Below are 18,619 nucleotides of genomic sequence, written 5' to 3'. Positions count from 1 at the left end.
CTCCTACATTTTTATATTGTTTTCACATTCACTGGAACCAGAATGCTATAAGAAAATAAGGTTAATGTTTTGAAAATATTAGATTCCTTGCTGGTATTTTTATACTTCTGATTTTTTAATCAAAATCAATAATATCCAATATTCTAAAACTTACTGTGAGAATGTTTGAACACTTCTATAATATCTAAATAAAGCTTTGATTTTTTTCAAAAAAAACCTGAATACACGTATGCTAATGAAGACTCATAACCTTCCAGTTGTGTGACCAACAGTGTCTCTAATGTATGCTCTTCTTTTTTGACTGCAGAAGTCTGTGGCCCAACGACATCTTTGGAAGCAGTTCTGATGACGAGGTCCAGACACTACTGAATATTTATTTCCGTCACCAAACTCTAGGACAAACGGGTACTTATGCACTGGTGGGGTCTAACCAGAGCCTGACTGAAATCTGCACCAAGCTGATGGAACTGAACATGGAGATCCGGGACATGATTCGCAGGGCCCAGAGTTACCGAGTCCTCACTACTTTTCTTCCAGACTCCAGCGTTTCTGGCACTAGTCTCTGACAGGAGCCTCCCGTCCCCCATGGGTTCCAAGCTGGCGGTGCTGCCATGCTGGGGTGACGTCATTCAGTGTCTTCTCAGTCTTCACAAGGCTTGGACAGACTGTTCTCCCTCTTGTTACCTGTAGGACTTTTTCTAAAGAGGATGGCAGAACTTCCAACGTGTAGCAATACTCCAGGAACCAAGTAACTATAAAATATCCTGGGACAGACTCCATCCATCATGCTGTGTGGCACAAATGTGTTATTTTACTGAGCAAATACAACTCACTACTGAAGAAGTGACTTCCATTGCATACCAAAGCCGACTACACTGAACAATACCTTCCTTTCTAGAAAAAATTTTAGATTGGCAAAAGTGCAATGTTTTCTTCACTAAAAAAATTTTATATTCTGAAACTTGTACAGTGTTTGTTTTTTCCCTTTCCTCTTTTTTTTAATTTCCTTTTTTTCTTTTTCCTTTTCTTAGTGGATTGAGAAAGGGGCAGGCAGAATGAAGCTGGCCACTGAAAACATATAAGATGGTCTAAAGCTGACAGCCTGTGTATTTGAAAAGGGAACTGTAAATGAACTACAATTTAATGTACACTGTTATTTGAATACATTACTGTATCTAAATGGAGCTGCTATGAAGTACCTTTTCTTATGTTGCTAGGCTACTGTTTCTGAAGGCCCTGGATCTCTTTGCACCAAAAATGATCCAGAAAGACTCTTTTTAAGGATCTTGGCTGCTTTTTACTAGAAGGTTGCTTTTATGAGCATATTTATACTACAGAAGGATGAGTGTTAATTTTAATTAACTTTACCATTTTGTAGAGAAAATTAATCAATTATAATTTCTAAGTCTTTTCACCTGTCACGCATGCATATTTTAATATCCACTTGGATAGCCAGAACTAGAATCCTAAAGATAAAATATAAGTTTTCACTTTGTTTCTTAAGAATAATGTCATATTTTATTTGTAATTTATGTAAAGGGCCATTCTTAAGTTTTCTCCTTAAACCTAATGCTGTCAAGTGTTAGATGTGTGCATGTGAACCTGTTACACATCCAAAACATAGTCAAAGTTTATCTATGTAACTTATTCACTCTGTAAATACATTTAAAGTTTTTGTGATGTAATCTTGGTTGATATTCTGTTCAGAACTTTCTTTAGACTAAAAAAAAGGTGACAAAATACATGTTGACCATGGATTTTATTTCTGATTGACATATATTCACATTTTTGCATGTGGGCTGCCACAGTGGCAACCCCAAAGGGCACTTCCATGTGTATTCTGTGAATGGTACCCATTGGACTTGTACAGTATGTGGCCCTGTGAAGCCTGAAATAAGTTTAATCTCTCTGGACATGGGCAACAAGAACCATGACCTTCAATCAATTCACTCTGTAATCATCCAAATTAGAAAAATCAGAAGAGTGAGGGCTCCAATAGTTCATAATCTATCACTAGATTATCAGCCTTAAGATTTTGACATTGACTCTATAATGAGCAAGTAAAAGTAGGACTTTTAATTCTGTTACTAACACCTATCTATTCTCCACCCCACTAGAAAAATAGGGCCACAAATACATTACCTAATTTTTACTGTCTTCCTACTCATGTTTTACTTGGGCTAACAAATATCTCTTGCTTTACTAACATAAAATTATCAAATATTAGTAATTTTCCAGGAGTATCATGCAGTACAGTATCTAATCTGGGATTTATGTTGCCATAGAGACAACTGATAGATTTTAATAACTTTCTGGAGTGCTGTGAACATCCTTCTGATTTTTTTTCAACTTTTCAGAAAGATGCTTCACTATGTTGCAGACAACTGAATCACAATCTCTGAAAAACACCTCAAAGCTAGGTTTCTGTGGGTAACCACTATCCCCAACTCTCAAAAGAGTTTTGTGGAAACCACAGCAGAATGAAGCAACCAATCATGACTCTGAACTTTTATATTGTGCCCTCTTACCTAGCAAAGAACCATGGTGATAGCTTAGTATTTAAAAAAAGAAGAGGGAGGGTGGTTTCAGTGGTACACTGTAATCAGATATATTAAAATGTAGTGGCAGGTAATAGAAGGGTTTGTCTTTTTCCTTAGTTTTATTTTTAAAAGGAGATATGTGGAGTGGATGTTAGGCACAGTGGCTAAGATGCTGTTAGGGATACTTGCATCCCATCTCAGAACGCCTGGGTTCAAATTCCAGCTCTGCTTCTATTCCAGCTTCCACTAACGTGAACCCTGGAAGGAGTAGGTGATGGCTCCAGTACTGGGGTCCTTAATACCCATGTGGGAGACCTAGACTAATTTCCCAGCTCCTCCTGGCTTCAGCCTGGTGCAACCCTGGCAGTTGCCAGCATTTGGAGAGTAAATCAGTTAATAGATCTCTTGATATCCATCTGTCTATCTTTTCTCACTCTACTTTAAAAAAATTTTTTTTTTACTTATTTGAAAAGCAGAGTTACAAAGAGAGAGAGACAGAGGCAGAGCGAAGTCTTCCATCCACTGGTTCACTCCCCAAATGGCCACAATGGCCAGGGCTGGATCAGGCCAAAGCCAGGAGTACTGGGTCATCCTCCACTGCTTTCTCAGACACATTAGCAGAGAGCTGAATTGAATTGGAGCAGCTGAGACTCAAACTGGCACCCATATGGGATGCCAGTGCTGCAAACTGTGGCTTAATCCACTATGCCACAGTGTGGCCCCTCTCTCTGCCTTTCAAATAATAAACTTTTTTTTTAAAAAAAAGATAATTTATTTAAGAGGCAGCGTTACATAGAGAGGGAGAAACAGAAAAGTCTTCCTTTTGCTGATTCACTTCCCAAGGGCCACAATGGTTGGAGCTGAGCCAATCTTAAGCTAGAAGCCAGGAGCTTCTTCCAGGACTCCAAGGCGGGTACAGAGGCCCAAGTAGTTGGATCAGCTTCCAATGCTTTCCCAAGTCATCTCCGAAAGCTGGATCAGAAGCAGAACAGGCCGGCGCCACAGCTCAATAGGCTAATCCTCCGCCTGCAGCGCAGGCACACCGGGTTCTAGTCCCGGTCGGAGTGCCGGATTCTGTCCCGGTTGCTCCTCTTCCAGTCCAGCTCTCTGCTGTGGCCAGGGAGTGCAGTGGAGGATGGCCCAGGTGCTTGGGCCCTGCACCCACATGGGAGACCAAGAGAAGCACCTGGCTCCTGCCATCGGATCAGCGCGGTGCGTCGGCCACAGCATGCCGGCCACGGTGGACATTGGAGGGTGAACCAATGGCAAAGGAAGACCTTTCTCTCTGTCTCTCTCACTGTCTACTCTGCCTGTCAAAAATAAAAAAAAAAAAAAAAGAAGAAGTGGAGCAGCCAGGATATCAACTGGCACCCATATGGGATGCCAGCACTGTAGGCAGATGCTTAGCCCACTACACCACAGCACTAGCCCAATAAAGATTTTTAAAAAGGACACTTGTAATATGAAAGGCTTCTAGTATTCCTCTCTTTCTTCACATCACTCTTGAGTCTATATGGGAAAATTGTATAGGAAAGCAGCCCCACCCCAGCAGATCCCAGCACAAACTTTAGATCCACCAATCTCCTTGGCTGTTTTGCAGTGCCTGTTACTGAAGCATTCATTTTCACTGCCTTCCCCACATGGATACAGAAAAGCAAAGGAACCAAATGAGAGAACAGACACACAACAGAGGCTTCAGAAAAAAAGAGAAACGTCACTCTGTCTCAGTGCTATCACCAGGACATGATACATTCCTCATTCACGGGCATGGTAAAATGATCCAGAAAGGTGCTTTGTAACTTACACATAACTTGATGACGATTACAATCTCCAAATAGTGTTTTAGAAAAGTCAACCCTCCCCGCCCCCCCCCCAAAAAAAAGATGGGGCCAGGGCAGTGGGTTAGCCTGCAGTGCCATCATCCCATATGGGCACCGGTTCTAGTTCTGGCTACTCCACTTCCAATCCAGCTCTCTGCTATGGCCTGGGAAAGCAGAAGATGGCCCAAGTCCTTTTACCCCTGCACCCACGTGGGAGACCTGGAAGAAGTTCCTGGCATCTGGCTTCGGATCAGCGCAGCTCTGGCCATTGCAGCCAACTGAGGAGTGAACCAGCAGATGGAAGACCTCTCTTTCTAGCTCTACCTCTCTCTGTAATTCTGTCTTTCAAATAAATAAAATAATTCTTTAAAAAAAAGCCACCCAATTTTAGAGGCGTGTAAATATTTCACTCCCACTCATGAGTGAGAATGTTAAGAAAACTGTTAGTACAACTGTGAAATAACTGCTTATTAGCGTTGTGCACAGCCACACACAGCAGAGTCAAGTCTTAAGGTATCTCAGGTTCTAAATCCAAACTAATATTGATCTTTTCAGTGAATTGTAGAAAGACTAAGAGTACCTTCAAAGGCTGCATATATCAGTAACTTCCACCTGCTTCCAAACACTTGCCTGAACGACATAAAAAAAATGAGTGTCCACAGGTGAATTTTATGGTATGTTGATTATATCTATTTCAATAAAGCTCGTTTTTTAAATTTCTAATGCATTTACTTTGGATCAATTAATACTGGCATACATGTGATGAGCTGATCACACTGGCCTACTCTGGGCTAGGCACTGTTTTAGAGACTGCAGTTCTCCAGATGTGGCCCTTGTTCTCCTGGAGCTCACATCTGAGTGGTGGGAGATAGAACTCCATGTCAAGTGGGAATGATTGTGATGAAGATCAACAAACAGGTGTAGAGAATAGCTGGGGTGGGTTGCTACAAGAGGTCTTCAAAAAGATTTTGGAAAATGAGTATTATAAACATGCATGAACTTCAAACTTTTCATATCCAAACACATCTTTTAATTCTATTTTTCAATGAATTCTCAGTACCTTTGTATTTCAGAAATGGAGGTGGAGAAAGTCTTTCATAAGGTGATCTCTGAGCAAAAACAAAGAGAAGACAGAGATCCTGCAATGGGAGAAGGATCACTTTGTGGGAAAGACAGCAAGGAAGCCAAGGGCCACAGTGAATTGAGTGAAGCGCAGAGTGTTCACAGATGACTGCCCAAAGGGCTCTGTGGGCCACAAGGAGGACTTGGTCTTTCCTAGGTACAACTAAGGCAAAGGATATTTGGGGGAAGAGTAATGACTTTTATTTTGACTTATCCATGGGCCAGGGTTTCAGCGCAGCAGTCATGACGTTGCTTGGGACACCTGCATCCCAGGACTGTGTTTCGAGTCCTGGCTCTGCTCCCGATTTGACATTCCTGCTAATGAGAACCCTGGGAGGCAGGAGGTGTTCACTCAGGTGGTTAGGTCCCTGTCATCCATGTGGGAGACTTATCTGGGGATTCTGGCTCCTGTCTTCAGTCTGGCTCAGCCCTGGCTATTGCAGGCAGCTGGGGATTGAACCAATGGATGGAAGATCTATCTCTGCCTCTTTCAAATAAAATAAAAAAAATCACAGGAAAATGAGAAATATGGACACAGACACATACTGGGATGACATCATGTGAAGATAAAGGCCATGATTTGAATGAAACATCTAAACCAAGGAATGGCAGAAATGTCAGTAAATCATCAGAAGCTAGGCAAACAACATTGAACAGATTGTCTCTCACATGTCTCAAAGAAGTAAATAAACCTTCCTCCATTTCAAATCCAGCTTCCTGCTATTGTGAACCCTTGGAGGTAGTAGGTAAGGGCTCAAGTACTTGGGTCCCTGCCACCTACACAGGAGACTGGGATTATGACCTGAGCTCCTGGCTTTGACTTGCAGTTATGGGTACCTGGGGAGTGAATTACAAGATGAAGGGTTGTTTCTGTCTCTCATTTCTCAAATAAATAAAAAATTTCCCAAAAAAGGGAGAATTTTGCAATTAATAAAAGATTCTAAAAATAGGGGTAGGCATTGTGATGCAGTGGATTAAGCCACCACTTGGAATATCTGCATCCCACATCAGAGTGCCAGTTTAAGTCCTGGCTACTCCACTTCCAATTCAGCTTCCTGCTAATGCACCTGAGAAGGCAGCTGATAGTGGCCCAAGGATGTGGGTCCTTGCCACCCATGTGGAAGACATGAATGGAGTTCTAGGCCCCTGGCACAGGCCTGGCCCAGCCCTGGCTATTGGAGTCATTTGGGGAGTGAACCAGAAGATGGAACCAGTAGATCTAAACTCGCAAATTGATCTCATTCTCTCACTTTCAAATAAATGAATCATTTTTAAAAGATTTGCTTATTATTTGAAAGGCAGAAATACAGAAAGAGGGAGAGACAGAGAAAGAGGTATCTTTCACTTACTAGTTCACTCCTCCAAATGCCTTCAACAGGCAGTGCTAGGCCAGGCCAAAGCCACTACCCCAGAACTCCCTCCAGGTCTTAAACATGGGTGTCAGGGACTCAAGCACTTGGAACATCATCTGCTGCCATCCAGGCACATTAGCATGGAGCTAATAGTTGAACTCTTTATTTAACACAGAATTATTCTTAGGTGTTTAAATACAATTGAAAAATGATCCCTGTTAAAAATAAGAGTGGGACTTGCCCCAAACAGTAGAGTTAGTAATGTGCCAGGGGATTCCAATTCAATCCCATCAAGGTGGCATGTACCAATGCCATCTCACTAGGCCAAGTGATCAATTTCTGTTCACAATTGATCACACAAACAAGACTAGTGTCTGCTAATACTAGCTGATAGAATCAAAAAGGGAGAGAACGATCCAACATGGGAAGCGGGATACACAGCAGACTCACAGAATGGCAGATGTCCTAAACAGCACTCTGGCCTCCGAATCAGCCCTTAAGGCACTCGGATCTGGCTGAAGAGCCCATGAGAGTATTTTAGGCATGGAAACCCAAGACACTGTAGCAAACAAACAAACAAACAAACAAACCTAAATGAAAGATCTCTGTGGGTGAGATCCCAGTGGAAAGAACAGGTCATCAAAGAAGGAGGTACCTTTCTCTGAAGGGAGAACTTCCACTTTGACTATGACCCTGTCTGAATAAGATCAAAGTCGGCAAACTCAAAAGGCTTCCATAGCCTTGGCAACTCATGACAAGAGCCTAGGGTGATTACTAATGCCATGAACAAGAGTGTCAATTGTTAAGTCAACAACAGGAGTCACTGTGCACTACTCCCCATGTAGGATCTCTGTCCTTAATGTGTTGTACAATGTAAATTAATGCTATAACTAGTACTTCAACACCTGACCCTCATCAAAGGACAGGTCACTCAGACAAAAAATCAGTACAGATACATTAGAGTTGAAACATATTATTGAACAAATGGACCTAACAGACATTTATAAGATATTTCACTCAACAGCTACAGAAAACACATTCTTCTCATTCACACATGGAACATTTTCTAGGATAGATCACATATTAGGCCACAAATCAAGTCTTGGAAAATTTAAAAAGATTGAAATCATACCATGTATATTCTCAGATCACAATGGAATAAAACTAAGAAATAAAGAAGAACAATGGAACACTCAAATACTTGGAAATTAAACAACATGTTACTGAATGATCAATGGGTCACTGAAGAAGCTAAAAACAAAATTTAAAAAATTTTCTTGCAATTAACAAAAATGAAAACACAACATATCAAAATCTGTGGGATACAGTAAAAGCATTAAAATGGATATTAATAGCATCACGTGCTTATATTTCAAAAGAGAAATGTCTGAAATTAAAGATCTAATGATGCATCTTGAAGACTAAGAACAAGGAAAAAAAAAACAAGAAGTAATAAGGCTCAGAGCAGAAATAAATGAAATTGAACCTAAAAAAAAATACAAAAGATCAAAACAAAAAGTTGGTTTCCTGAAAAGATAAACAAAATAGATAAATCTCTAGCCAGACTAACAGAAAGAAAAACTGAAATAAGAAATGAAAAAGGAGACAGTAAAACCAATACCACTGAAATACAAAGTATCATAACAAACTTATGAAGTACTTTGTAATATTACATGGTAATAATATGGTATATATTTGTAATATGTATATAGTAATAAACTGGAAAACTGTGAGAAATGGCTAAGTTCCTGGGTTCATATAAGCTGCCAAGATTAAATCAAGAAGATATAGATGACCTAAACAGACCCACAACGAGCAATGAGATTGAAGCAGCAATCAAGTCTTTCATCAAGGAAAAATCTGGGACCTGATTGCTTTACTACTGAATTCTACAAAAACATTCAAAGAGGATTTAACTCCAATACTCTTGGAACTATTCCAAAAATCTTTTTGAGGACAGCATTACCTTGATACCAAAACCAAAGACATGACAAAGAACTACAGACCTATATTATTAATGAAATAGACGCAAACATTCTCAACAAAATACAAGTAAACAGAATCCAAAACCACACCAAAAAGATCACACAACATGATCAAGTAGGATCTAACACAGAAATGGAAGTGTGGTTCTACATTTATAAATCAATAAACATTATAAATCATGTGAACAGAATGAAGAACAAAAAACATACAGACTTCTCAAAAGATGCAAAGAAAGTATTTCATGATTCAACATCTCTTCATGATTAAAAAAGACTCTACAAATTAGGTATAGAAGGAACAGTCTTCAAAATTATAAAGGCTATATATGACTAACCAACAGCCAATATCATGCTGAATGTGGAAAATCTGAAATCATTTCCTCTCAGATCTGAAACAAGACAAGGATATTCATTTCTGTCAGTTTTATTCAATATAGTACTGGAAGTTTTAGCAAGAACAATTAGGGAGAAGAAAGAAAGGGCACTAAAATTGGAAAAGAGGAAGTCAAATTATCCATGTTCACAGATGACAGGATGATGTACATGGGAAAATCTACACACTCCACCGAAAAAGCTTTTAGAATTGATAAATCAACTCAATAAACTTTCAGGTTACAAAGTAAACACACACAAAAAAACATCATGCTAATGATGAACTCACAGAAAGAGAAGTAAAGAAAGGAATTCCATTCACAACAGTCACACACACAAAAAATCAAATATTTAAGAATAAATTTAACTGAAGCAGTAAAGGGTCTCTACAATGAAAATTATCAAACATTAATGAAAGAAATCAAGGATACAAAAAATGGATATTCCTTGCTCGTGGATTGGAAGAATCAGTATCATTAAAATGTCAATACTACCTAAAGCAATCTACAGATTTAATGCAATCCCTATCAAAATAGTAAGGACATTCTTTACAGAATCAGAAAAAACAATCCTAAAGTTCATATGGAATCTCAAAAGACAGAATAGCCACAGCAATTATGAACAAGGGAAAAAATCAAGCTGGAGGCATCACAATACCTGACTTCAAGGCATAATACAAAGCTACAGTAATTAAAACAGCATGGTATTGGCATAAAAACTGACACACAGATGAATGGAACAGAATACAGCACCCAGAAGTTAATCCATGTGCCTACAACTGATTTTTTTACAAAAGTGTTCAGATCATACAGTGGTGTAAAGATGGTCTCTTCAACAAATGTTGCTGGCAAAAGTGGACGTATATATGTGGAAGAATGAAATTAGATCCACACTTCTCACCATATAAAAAATAAATGCAAGAATGATCAAAGATTTCAGACCTGACACTATGAAGTTTCTGGAAGAAAACATAAGGGAAACACTCTAAGACACTGGTGTAGGGTATGAATTCTTGGACAAGATGCCCAGAGCACAGGTAACAAAAGCAAAACTAAACAAATGAAACTATATCAAATTCAGAAGCTTTTGCACAGCAAAATAAATGATCAATAGAGTAGACATTCAAAAGAAAGGGAAAAATATTTCCAAACCACCTGACAAAAGATTAATATCCCAAAAATATTAGCAACTTTAAAAACTCAACAAGAAAACCAATCCAGTTGAGAAATGGGCAAAGATCTTCAATGGACAGTTCTCAGAAGAAATACAAATGGCCAACAAATATATGAAAAAATGCTCTACATCACTAACCATCAGGGAAATGCAAATCAAAACCAAAATGAAATACCATCTAACCTCTGTCAAAATGACTAAAATCCAAAACACAGAGTAACAAATGCTAGTAAGGATGTAGACAAAGTGAACACTTTACACTGTTCAAGGAATATAAGTTACAGTAGACATTGTGGAAAACACTGTGGAGATTTCTTTAAAAATTAGAAATAGACTTGCTATATGATCCAACAATCCCACCACTGGGTATATACACAAAGGATTTGAACACAATGTATCAAACAGATACCTACCACCATCATGTTTATAGCAGCACTGTTCACATGAGCCAAAATTTAGGACCAACCTAAAAGTGTCCAACATCACATGAATCGTTAAGAAAATGTGGTATATATGCACAATAGACTATTATTCAATGATAACAAAGAATGAAATTCCACTGTTTGGAGCAAAATGGATGAAACTGGAGGACATCAAGTTGAATAAAATAAGGTGGACCCAGAAAGACAAATATTGCATGTTCTCCCCTTTAGGTGAAAACCGAAATTTAAAAAACAAGCAAATGCATAAAGAAAAAAGAAATGTCTCTGTGTATCAGTATTACTGCACAATTTTGTAAAACTTTGTTTTATACCTTTGTCAAACCAATGCTTAAGAATGTTATGCTACTGTACTTTAATAATCTGTGATTACTTTGAAATTTACTATATATGGGTGAAATGGTCATTTTTCCATTCAACTTGTGTTGATAGCCGTTGTCTACATTCTCATGAAACTTGGGTCTTTTTCTTTTTTACTTGTTAAACTTCTTATTTACTGAAGTTTTAAGCCTTTTCATTGTAATATAAATTTAAAATATATTATCTCAAAAATTAAAGAGGGAGAAGGAAGGAAGGAGTGTGGGAAGGAAAGAATAGTAGGGAAAGCAGGGGAGGAGGGAAAGAGGAAGGTGATATCATTAGGTTCTTAGAATTATATATATAAAGCACATTGAAACTGTTAAAAACTAATTACAAATTTGGACAACAGGGGAGGGATTCTAAGATGGCTGATTAGGGAAAAGAGCACTGACCAGAGCTCCCAGGCCACGTCCAGCACATGCCTCCAGGAATTCACTGAACCAGCACACACTCCAAAAAGCCAGAGGTACAGTTCAAAGATAAAAGCTGTCAGAAGAGAAAACCAGCAAGAATTTCCACAAATGTCTAAAAATAAATATGGAAATTCAAGAAACAAGAGTAAGGGAGACAGCATGACTCACCAAAAGGAACACAACAACACTAACTCCAGTATTAGAATGTGAAGATGAAGAGATTGATGAAATGCCGGAAACTGAATTCAAAAGAATGATCATAGGATCATTCAGAAGAAATGACAAGCAAATTCATGAGTTAAAATAATCCATACACGACATGGAGGAAAAATTTTACCATGAAATTGAGATTTTGAAGAGAAATCAAAATGAAGTATTAGAAATGAAGAACTCATTATGTCAAATAGAAACTACAGTGGAAAGGCTTAAAAACAGACTTGGTAAGGCAGAAGAAAGGATATCAGAGCTAGATGAAAACTCTTTGTAAATATTTCAGCCAGACCCCCCAAAAATTAGAAAAATTAAAAACAATGATATTCATGATACTATAAAATGACCTAACATATATGAGTCTTGGGAGTTCCTGAAGCCATGGAAATAGGGAATGGATTAGAAGGGCTATTTGGTGAAATAATTGCAATAAATTTCCCCAATCTGGAGAAAAAACGGTATGTCCAAGTACAGGAAGCACATAAAACTCCTTATAGAAATGACCAGAAAAGATCTTCACCATGACATGTTGCAGTCAAACTTTCAACAACAAAATATTTTAAAAGATTCTAAAATGTGCATGAAAGAAACATCAGATTAGTTTCAGAGGATTTCCAATTAGACTCACAGATGACTAAGCATCAGAAACCCTACAAGGTAGGAAAGAATGGAAAGACATAGTCCAAGTCTTAAGAAAAAAAAAGTTAAAAAAAATGACCTAAATGAAAGATCTCCACGAGTGAGATCCCAGTGGAAAGAACAGGTCTTCAAAGAAGGAGGTGCCTTTCTCTGAAGGGAGGAAAGAACTTCCACTCTGACTATGACCTTGTCTAAATATGATCAGAGTCGGTGAACTCAAAAGGCTTCCATAGCCTTGGAAACTCATGACAAGAGCCTAGGGTGATTACTGATGCCATAAACAAGAGTGTCAATTTGTAAAGTCAACAACAGGAGTCACTTGTGCACTTACTCCTCATGTAGGATCTCTGTCCTTAATGTGCTGTACATTGTGATTTAATGCTATAACTAGTACTCAAACAGTATTTTTCACTTTGTGTTTCTATGTGGGTGCAAACTGTTGAAATCTTTACTTAACATATGCTAAACTGATCTTCTGTATATAAAGAGAATTGAAAATGAATCTTGATGTGAATGGAATAGGAGAGGGAGCGGGAAAAGGGGAGGGTTGCGGGTGGGAGGGAAGTTATGGGGGGGAAGCCATTGTAACCCATAAGCTGTACTTTGGAAATTTATATTCTTTAAATAAAAGTTAAAAAAAAAAAAGTCAACCCAGAATACTGTACCCTGCAAAGTTCTCACTTTTGAATGAAGGTGAAATAAAGACCTCCCCCAACAAACAGAAATTTAAAGAATTTGCTACCACTCATCAAGCTTTACAAAAATATGCTTAATGGCATGTTACACACACAAACACAGAAAGACTGTCATAATTATGAAAGAATATAAAGGCAGAAATTCTCCCAGTAAGAGTACAACAGAGTGGTCAGTGCTGCGGCATAGTAGGTTAAGCTTCCACCTACAGCACAGGCATTCCATATGGGTACCAGTTCGTGTTCCAGCTGCTCCTCTTCTGATCCTACTCTCTGCTTATAACCTGGGAAAGCAGTGGAAGATGGCCCAAGTGCTTGGGCCCCTGCACCCAGGTAGGAGACCCAAAGGAAGTGCCTACCTCCTGGCTTTAGACTGGCTTTAGATTTTGATTGGCTCCAGTTGTTGTGGCCATTTGGGGAGTGAAGTAGCAAGTGGAAGGCCTTTTTCTCTGTCTCTCCCTCTCTCTATCTCTGCCTCTCAAATAAATTAAAAAAAAAATAAAAAAAGAGTACAAAAGAAATCCAAAGTAGACAATAGGAATATTTATGTAAAAATGCCAGGGTCTAGTCATTGGTCATTGGTCATCAATAGTAATCTTGAATGTTAAATAGTTTAAACTCTCCAATTAAAAGATCAGCCTTGGAGTTGACACTGTGGCATAGTAAGCTAAGCCTCTGCCTGCAGCACCAGCAACCCATATGGGGCTGGTTCATGTTCTGGCTGCTCTTCTTCCAACCCAGCCCTTTGCTAACGGCAGTGGAAGACGGTCCAACTGCCAGGACCCCTGTTCCCACATGGAAGACCTGGAAGAAGCTCCTGTCTCCTGGTTAGCCTGTCTCTAAGATTGGCCCAGCTGCAGCCATTTGGGGAGTGAACCAGCAGATGGAAAACCTTTCTCACTGTCTCTCCTCTTTTTCTATAAGTCCACCTCTCAAAAAAATAAATAGGATCTTTAAAAAAAGAGACAGTCTGGGGGCCAGTGCTGTGGCATAGTGGGTAAAGCCACTGCCTGCAGTGCTAGCATCCCATATGGGCGCCAGTTCGAGTCCCAGCTCTTTGCTATGGCCTGGGAAAGCAGTGGAAGATGGTCCAAGTCCTTGGGCCCCTGCATCTGCATGGGAGACTTGGAGGAAACTCCTGGCTCCTGATCGGCGCAGCTCCAGCTGTGGCCAGGTGGGGAGTGAACCATCGGATGGAAGACCTCTGTCTCTCTGCCTCTCCTTCTCTGTTTAACTCTGACTTTCAAATAAATAATCTTAAAAAAAAAAAAAAGATACAGTCTGGCTGAATGGTTAAAAAACAACACCTATCTATTTGCTGCCTACAGGAAACACACTTCACCAACAAAGATACATGAAGACTGAAAGTGAAAGGATGAAAAAATATTCCATGCTGATGGAAAGTGGAAATGATCAGGTGTCACCATCCTAATATCAGACAAAATAGACTTTAATAAAAAAAACTATTAAAAGACACAAAGAAGGGCCCTATGTAATGATGAAGGAATCAATTCAACAGGAATATGCAACCCTAATAAATGTATATGTACCCAATGAAAAAGCACTTGGCTATTTAAAACAAATGTTAATGGATCTAAATAGGGGACTTCAACACCCCACTTTCATCAATGGACAGAATAACTAGACAAAAAAAATCAAAGAAACAACAGAGCTAATCTACACTATGGAACAAATGAACCTAAGTGATATCTACAGAGCATTTCACCCCACAGTTGCAAAATACACATTCTTTTCATCAATGCATGGAACTTTCTCTAGGAGGCCATGTGTTATGTCATAAAGCAATTATCGAATTTAAAAAAAATGGAATCATCTAATGTACCTTTTCAGAGCACAATGGAATGAAGCTGAAAAGTAACAATTCAGAATCTCAAGAACATATGCAAACACATGGAGACCCAACACTGAATGAACAGTGGGTCACAGAAGAAATCAAAAGAATCAAAAAATTTCTTGAAATGAATGAAAATGACAATATAACATATCAAAGCTTATGGGATACAGCAAAAGTGGTGTTAAGAGGAAAGCCTACATCAAGAAATTGGTAAAGTATCAAATAAGTGAGCTATCAATGCATCTTAAGGACCCATAAAAACAACAAAATATAATAGAGAATAAACAAATTTGAAACCAAAAAAATACAAAAGATGAGTGAAATGAAGAGCCAGTTTTTGAAAAAAATAATTAAAACTGATACACCACTGGCCAAACTAATGAAAAAAAAGAGGGAGAAGACCCAAATCAATACAATCAGAGATGAAAAAGGTAATGTAACAACTGATACCACAAAAATAACAAGAATCATCAGAAATTACTAAGAACTATATGCCATCAAATCAGAAAATCTAGAAGACATGAATAGATTACAGGATGCATACAATCTAATGAAATTGAGTCATAAAGACATAGAACAATAACCAAGACAGAGATCCAATCAGTATAAAGACTCTCCCAACAAAGAAAAACCCAGGACTGGATGGCTTCACTGCTGAATTCCACCAGACATTAAAGAAGAACTAATTCCTATTCTTCTCAAGATATTCAAAACAATTGAAAGGGAAACAATCATCCCAAACTCTTTCTATGAAGCCAGCATCAGAATAATTCCTAAACCAGAAAAAGAAACAACAGAAAGAGAACTATCAACCAATATCACTGATGAACATAGATGCAAAATTTGTCAAAAAAATACGTGCTAATTCAATCCAAAAACATATCACAAAGATCATTCACATTGATCAAGTGGGATTTATCCGTGGTATGCACATATAGTTCAACATTTGCAAATCAATCAGTGTGATACATCACACTGACAAGCTAAAGAACAAGAAACATATGGGTACAGAAGGAACATTCCTCAACACAATCAAGGTAATTTATGACAAACCCACACTCAGCATCATACTGAATTGATAAAAATTGAAAGCATTCACACTAAAATCGGGAACCAGACAAGGATGCCCACTCTCACCATTACTATTCAATTTAGCCCTGGAAGTTTTAGCCAGAGCCACTAGGCAAGAATAAGAAATCAAAGGAATACAAATTGGAAAGGAGGCAGTTAAAATATCCCTATTTGCAGATGACATAATTCTATTCATAATGAGTTCCAATTTACTACTGCAACTCATAAAAGTGAAGAATATAAAATTAACACACAAAAATCAATAGCCTTTGTATACAAGAAAATTCCATGGCTGAGAAAGAATTTCTAAGATCAATTCCATTCACAATCGCTACAAAAAATTAAATATTTTGGAATAAATTTAACCAAGGGAAATGAAATCAGCATATGAAAGAATTATCTGTACCCCCATGTTTATTGCAGCTCAATTCATAATAGCTAAGACATGGAATCAACCCAAACGCTCGTAAACTAAAGACAGGATAAAGAAATTATGGGATATGTACACCATGGAATACTACACAATGGTAAAGAAAAAAGAAAATGAAATCCAGTCATTTGCAACAAAATGTATGAAACTGGAAAATATCATACTTACTGAAATAAGCCAGTTCCAAAAGGACAAATACCATACGTTCTCCCTGACCTCTAATAACTAATAGAGCACCCAAAGGCAAGCTGTAGAAGTGAAATTCATACTTTGAGAGCAATGACTTTGAACAGCTCCTGTCTTGACTGTTGGAAAAACAATAGGTTTTTGTTGTTTTTTTTCTTACTATTTGTTGAAGTACTTGCTTAACAGAGTTAATCCCATGTGGGTAAAGTTAATTGAAAATAGATTCTAGTTTAAAAATAAGAGTAGGGCTGGCACCGCGGCTCACTAGGCTAATCCTCCGCCTGTGGCACTGGCACCCCAAGTTCTAGTCCCGGTCGGAGCACTGGATTCTGTCCCAGTTGCTCCTCGTCCAGTCCAGCTCTCTGCTGTGGCCCAGGAAGGCAGTGGAGGATGGCCCAAGTCCTTGGGTCCTGCAGAGAGCTGGACTGGAAGAGGAACAACCGGGACAGAATCCAGCAGCCCAATCGGGACTAGAACCCGGAGTACCAGCGCCACAGGTGGAGGATTAGCCTAGTGAGCCACACCCACATGGGAAACCAGGAGGAAGCACCTGGCTCCTGGCTTCGGATCGGCGCAGCACACCAGCCGTAGCGGCCATTTGGGGAGTGAACCAACGGAAGGAAGACCTTTCTCTCTGTCTCTCTCACTGTCTAACTCTGCCTGTCAGAAATAAATAAATAAATAATAAAAATAAAAATGAGAGTAGGAATAAGAAAAGGAGGAGGAAGAGTGGTGGGAGTATTAATGGGAGGTCAGACACCTTGGGAAGAATCATCATGATCCTAAAGTTGTAATTAGGAAGTACATGATTTTGTAACTGTAAAACTGTATAGTTCTGCATACATTCTGATGGACATACTTCTAAGGGTTCAGTTTAAAAACCTGCCATGGGACCCCAAATCATTTTAAGAAGGGCAGTATGTAATGATTATGATCAATTCAACAGAAAGTAGTGACTATAATAAATGTATATGTCCCCCCAATTATAGGACACCTGGCTATTTAAAAGAAATGTTAATGGCTCTAACGGACACATAGACTCCAATACAATAGTAATAGGGGACTTCTACACCCCACTTTCAGCAATGGACAGGTCAACCAGACAGAAAATCAGCAAAAAACAGAGTCCATTGGCACTATAAACCAAATGGACCTAACATATCTACAGAACTTCTCATCCTATTGTTACAGAACACACATTCTTCTCACCAGTGGAATGTTCTCTAGGATAGACCATATACTAGGCCAAGCAAGTCTCATCAAATTCACAAAAATAGATAGTATACCATGGATCTTCTCTGACCAGAATGGAGTTAACATGGAAATCAACAACTCAAACAACTCTAGAATATTTGGAAATATATGGAGACTGAACAACATGTTCCTAAATGAACAGTGGGTCATAGGAGAAATCAAAAGATAAATCAAAAAATCTCTGGAAATGAATGAAAATAACAGGACAACAAATGGAAACTTATGGGATACAGCAAAAGCAATGTTAAGAGGAAAGTTTATAGCAACTGATGCCTATATCAAGAAATTGGAAAGTCACCAAATAAATGACCTATCATTGCATATCAAGGAGCTAGAAAAACAGCAAACTAAGCCCAAAATTAGGAGAAAAATAATTAAAATTATAGAAGAAATAAATAAAATTGAAACCAAAAAATAACAAAAAGATCAGCAAAAAAAAGAGCTGGTTTTCTGAAAGATAAACAAAATTGATACACCATTGGCCAACTAACCAAAAACAAAGAGGGAGAAGACCCAAATCAATAAAATTAGATGAAAAAGGAAATAAAAGAACAGACATCACAGAAATGGTCTAAGGATATGAACAGGCTTCTTTCAAAAGATGAAATACTAAAGACCAAAGTACACATGAAAAGATGCTCAGGATCACAAGCCATCAGGGAAATGCAAATAAAAACCACTATGAGGTTTTACCACACCTCAATT

General features: G+C 38.5%; 2 protein-coding genes across 10 annotated transcripts in view; one reads left to right on the top strand and one right to left on the bottom strand.

Annotated features, from left to right (window-relative positions):
• The window catches only part of FRY (FRY microtubule binding protein), a 492,126-nt gene extending 490,384 nt beyond the window's left edge, over positions 1–1,742 (top strand). For all 7 annotated transcript variants that reach the window (XM_008273531.4, XM_070049049.1, XM_070049050.1 and 4 more), the window contains one exon: positions 308–1,742. In XM_008273531.4, coding sequence (XP_008271753.3) covers positions 308–566 — 259 coding nt within the window. In that variant the 3' untranslated portion in view covers positions 567–1,742. The remainder of the gene's footprint in view (positions 1–307) is intronic.
• Positions 1–18,619, bottom strand: part of ZAR1L (zygote arrest 1 like) — an 83,241-nt gene that overhangs the window by 39,406 nt on the left and 25,216 nt on the right. The gene's annotated exons all lie outside the window — the stretch shown is intronic.

Source organism: Oryctolagus cuniculus, chromosome 9 (genome assembly GCF_964237555.1).
Source record: "Oryctolagus cuniculus chromosome 9, mOryCun1.1, whole genome shotgun sequence".
NCBI classification, from domain to species: Eukaryota; Metazoa; Chordata; class Mammalia; order Lagomorpha; family Leporidae; genus Oryctolagus; species Oryctolagus cuniculus.
This window is presented reverse-complemented; position numbering and strand designations above follow the sequence as displayed.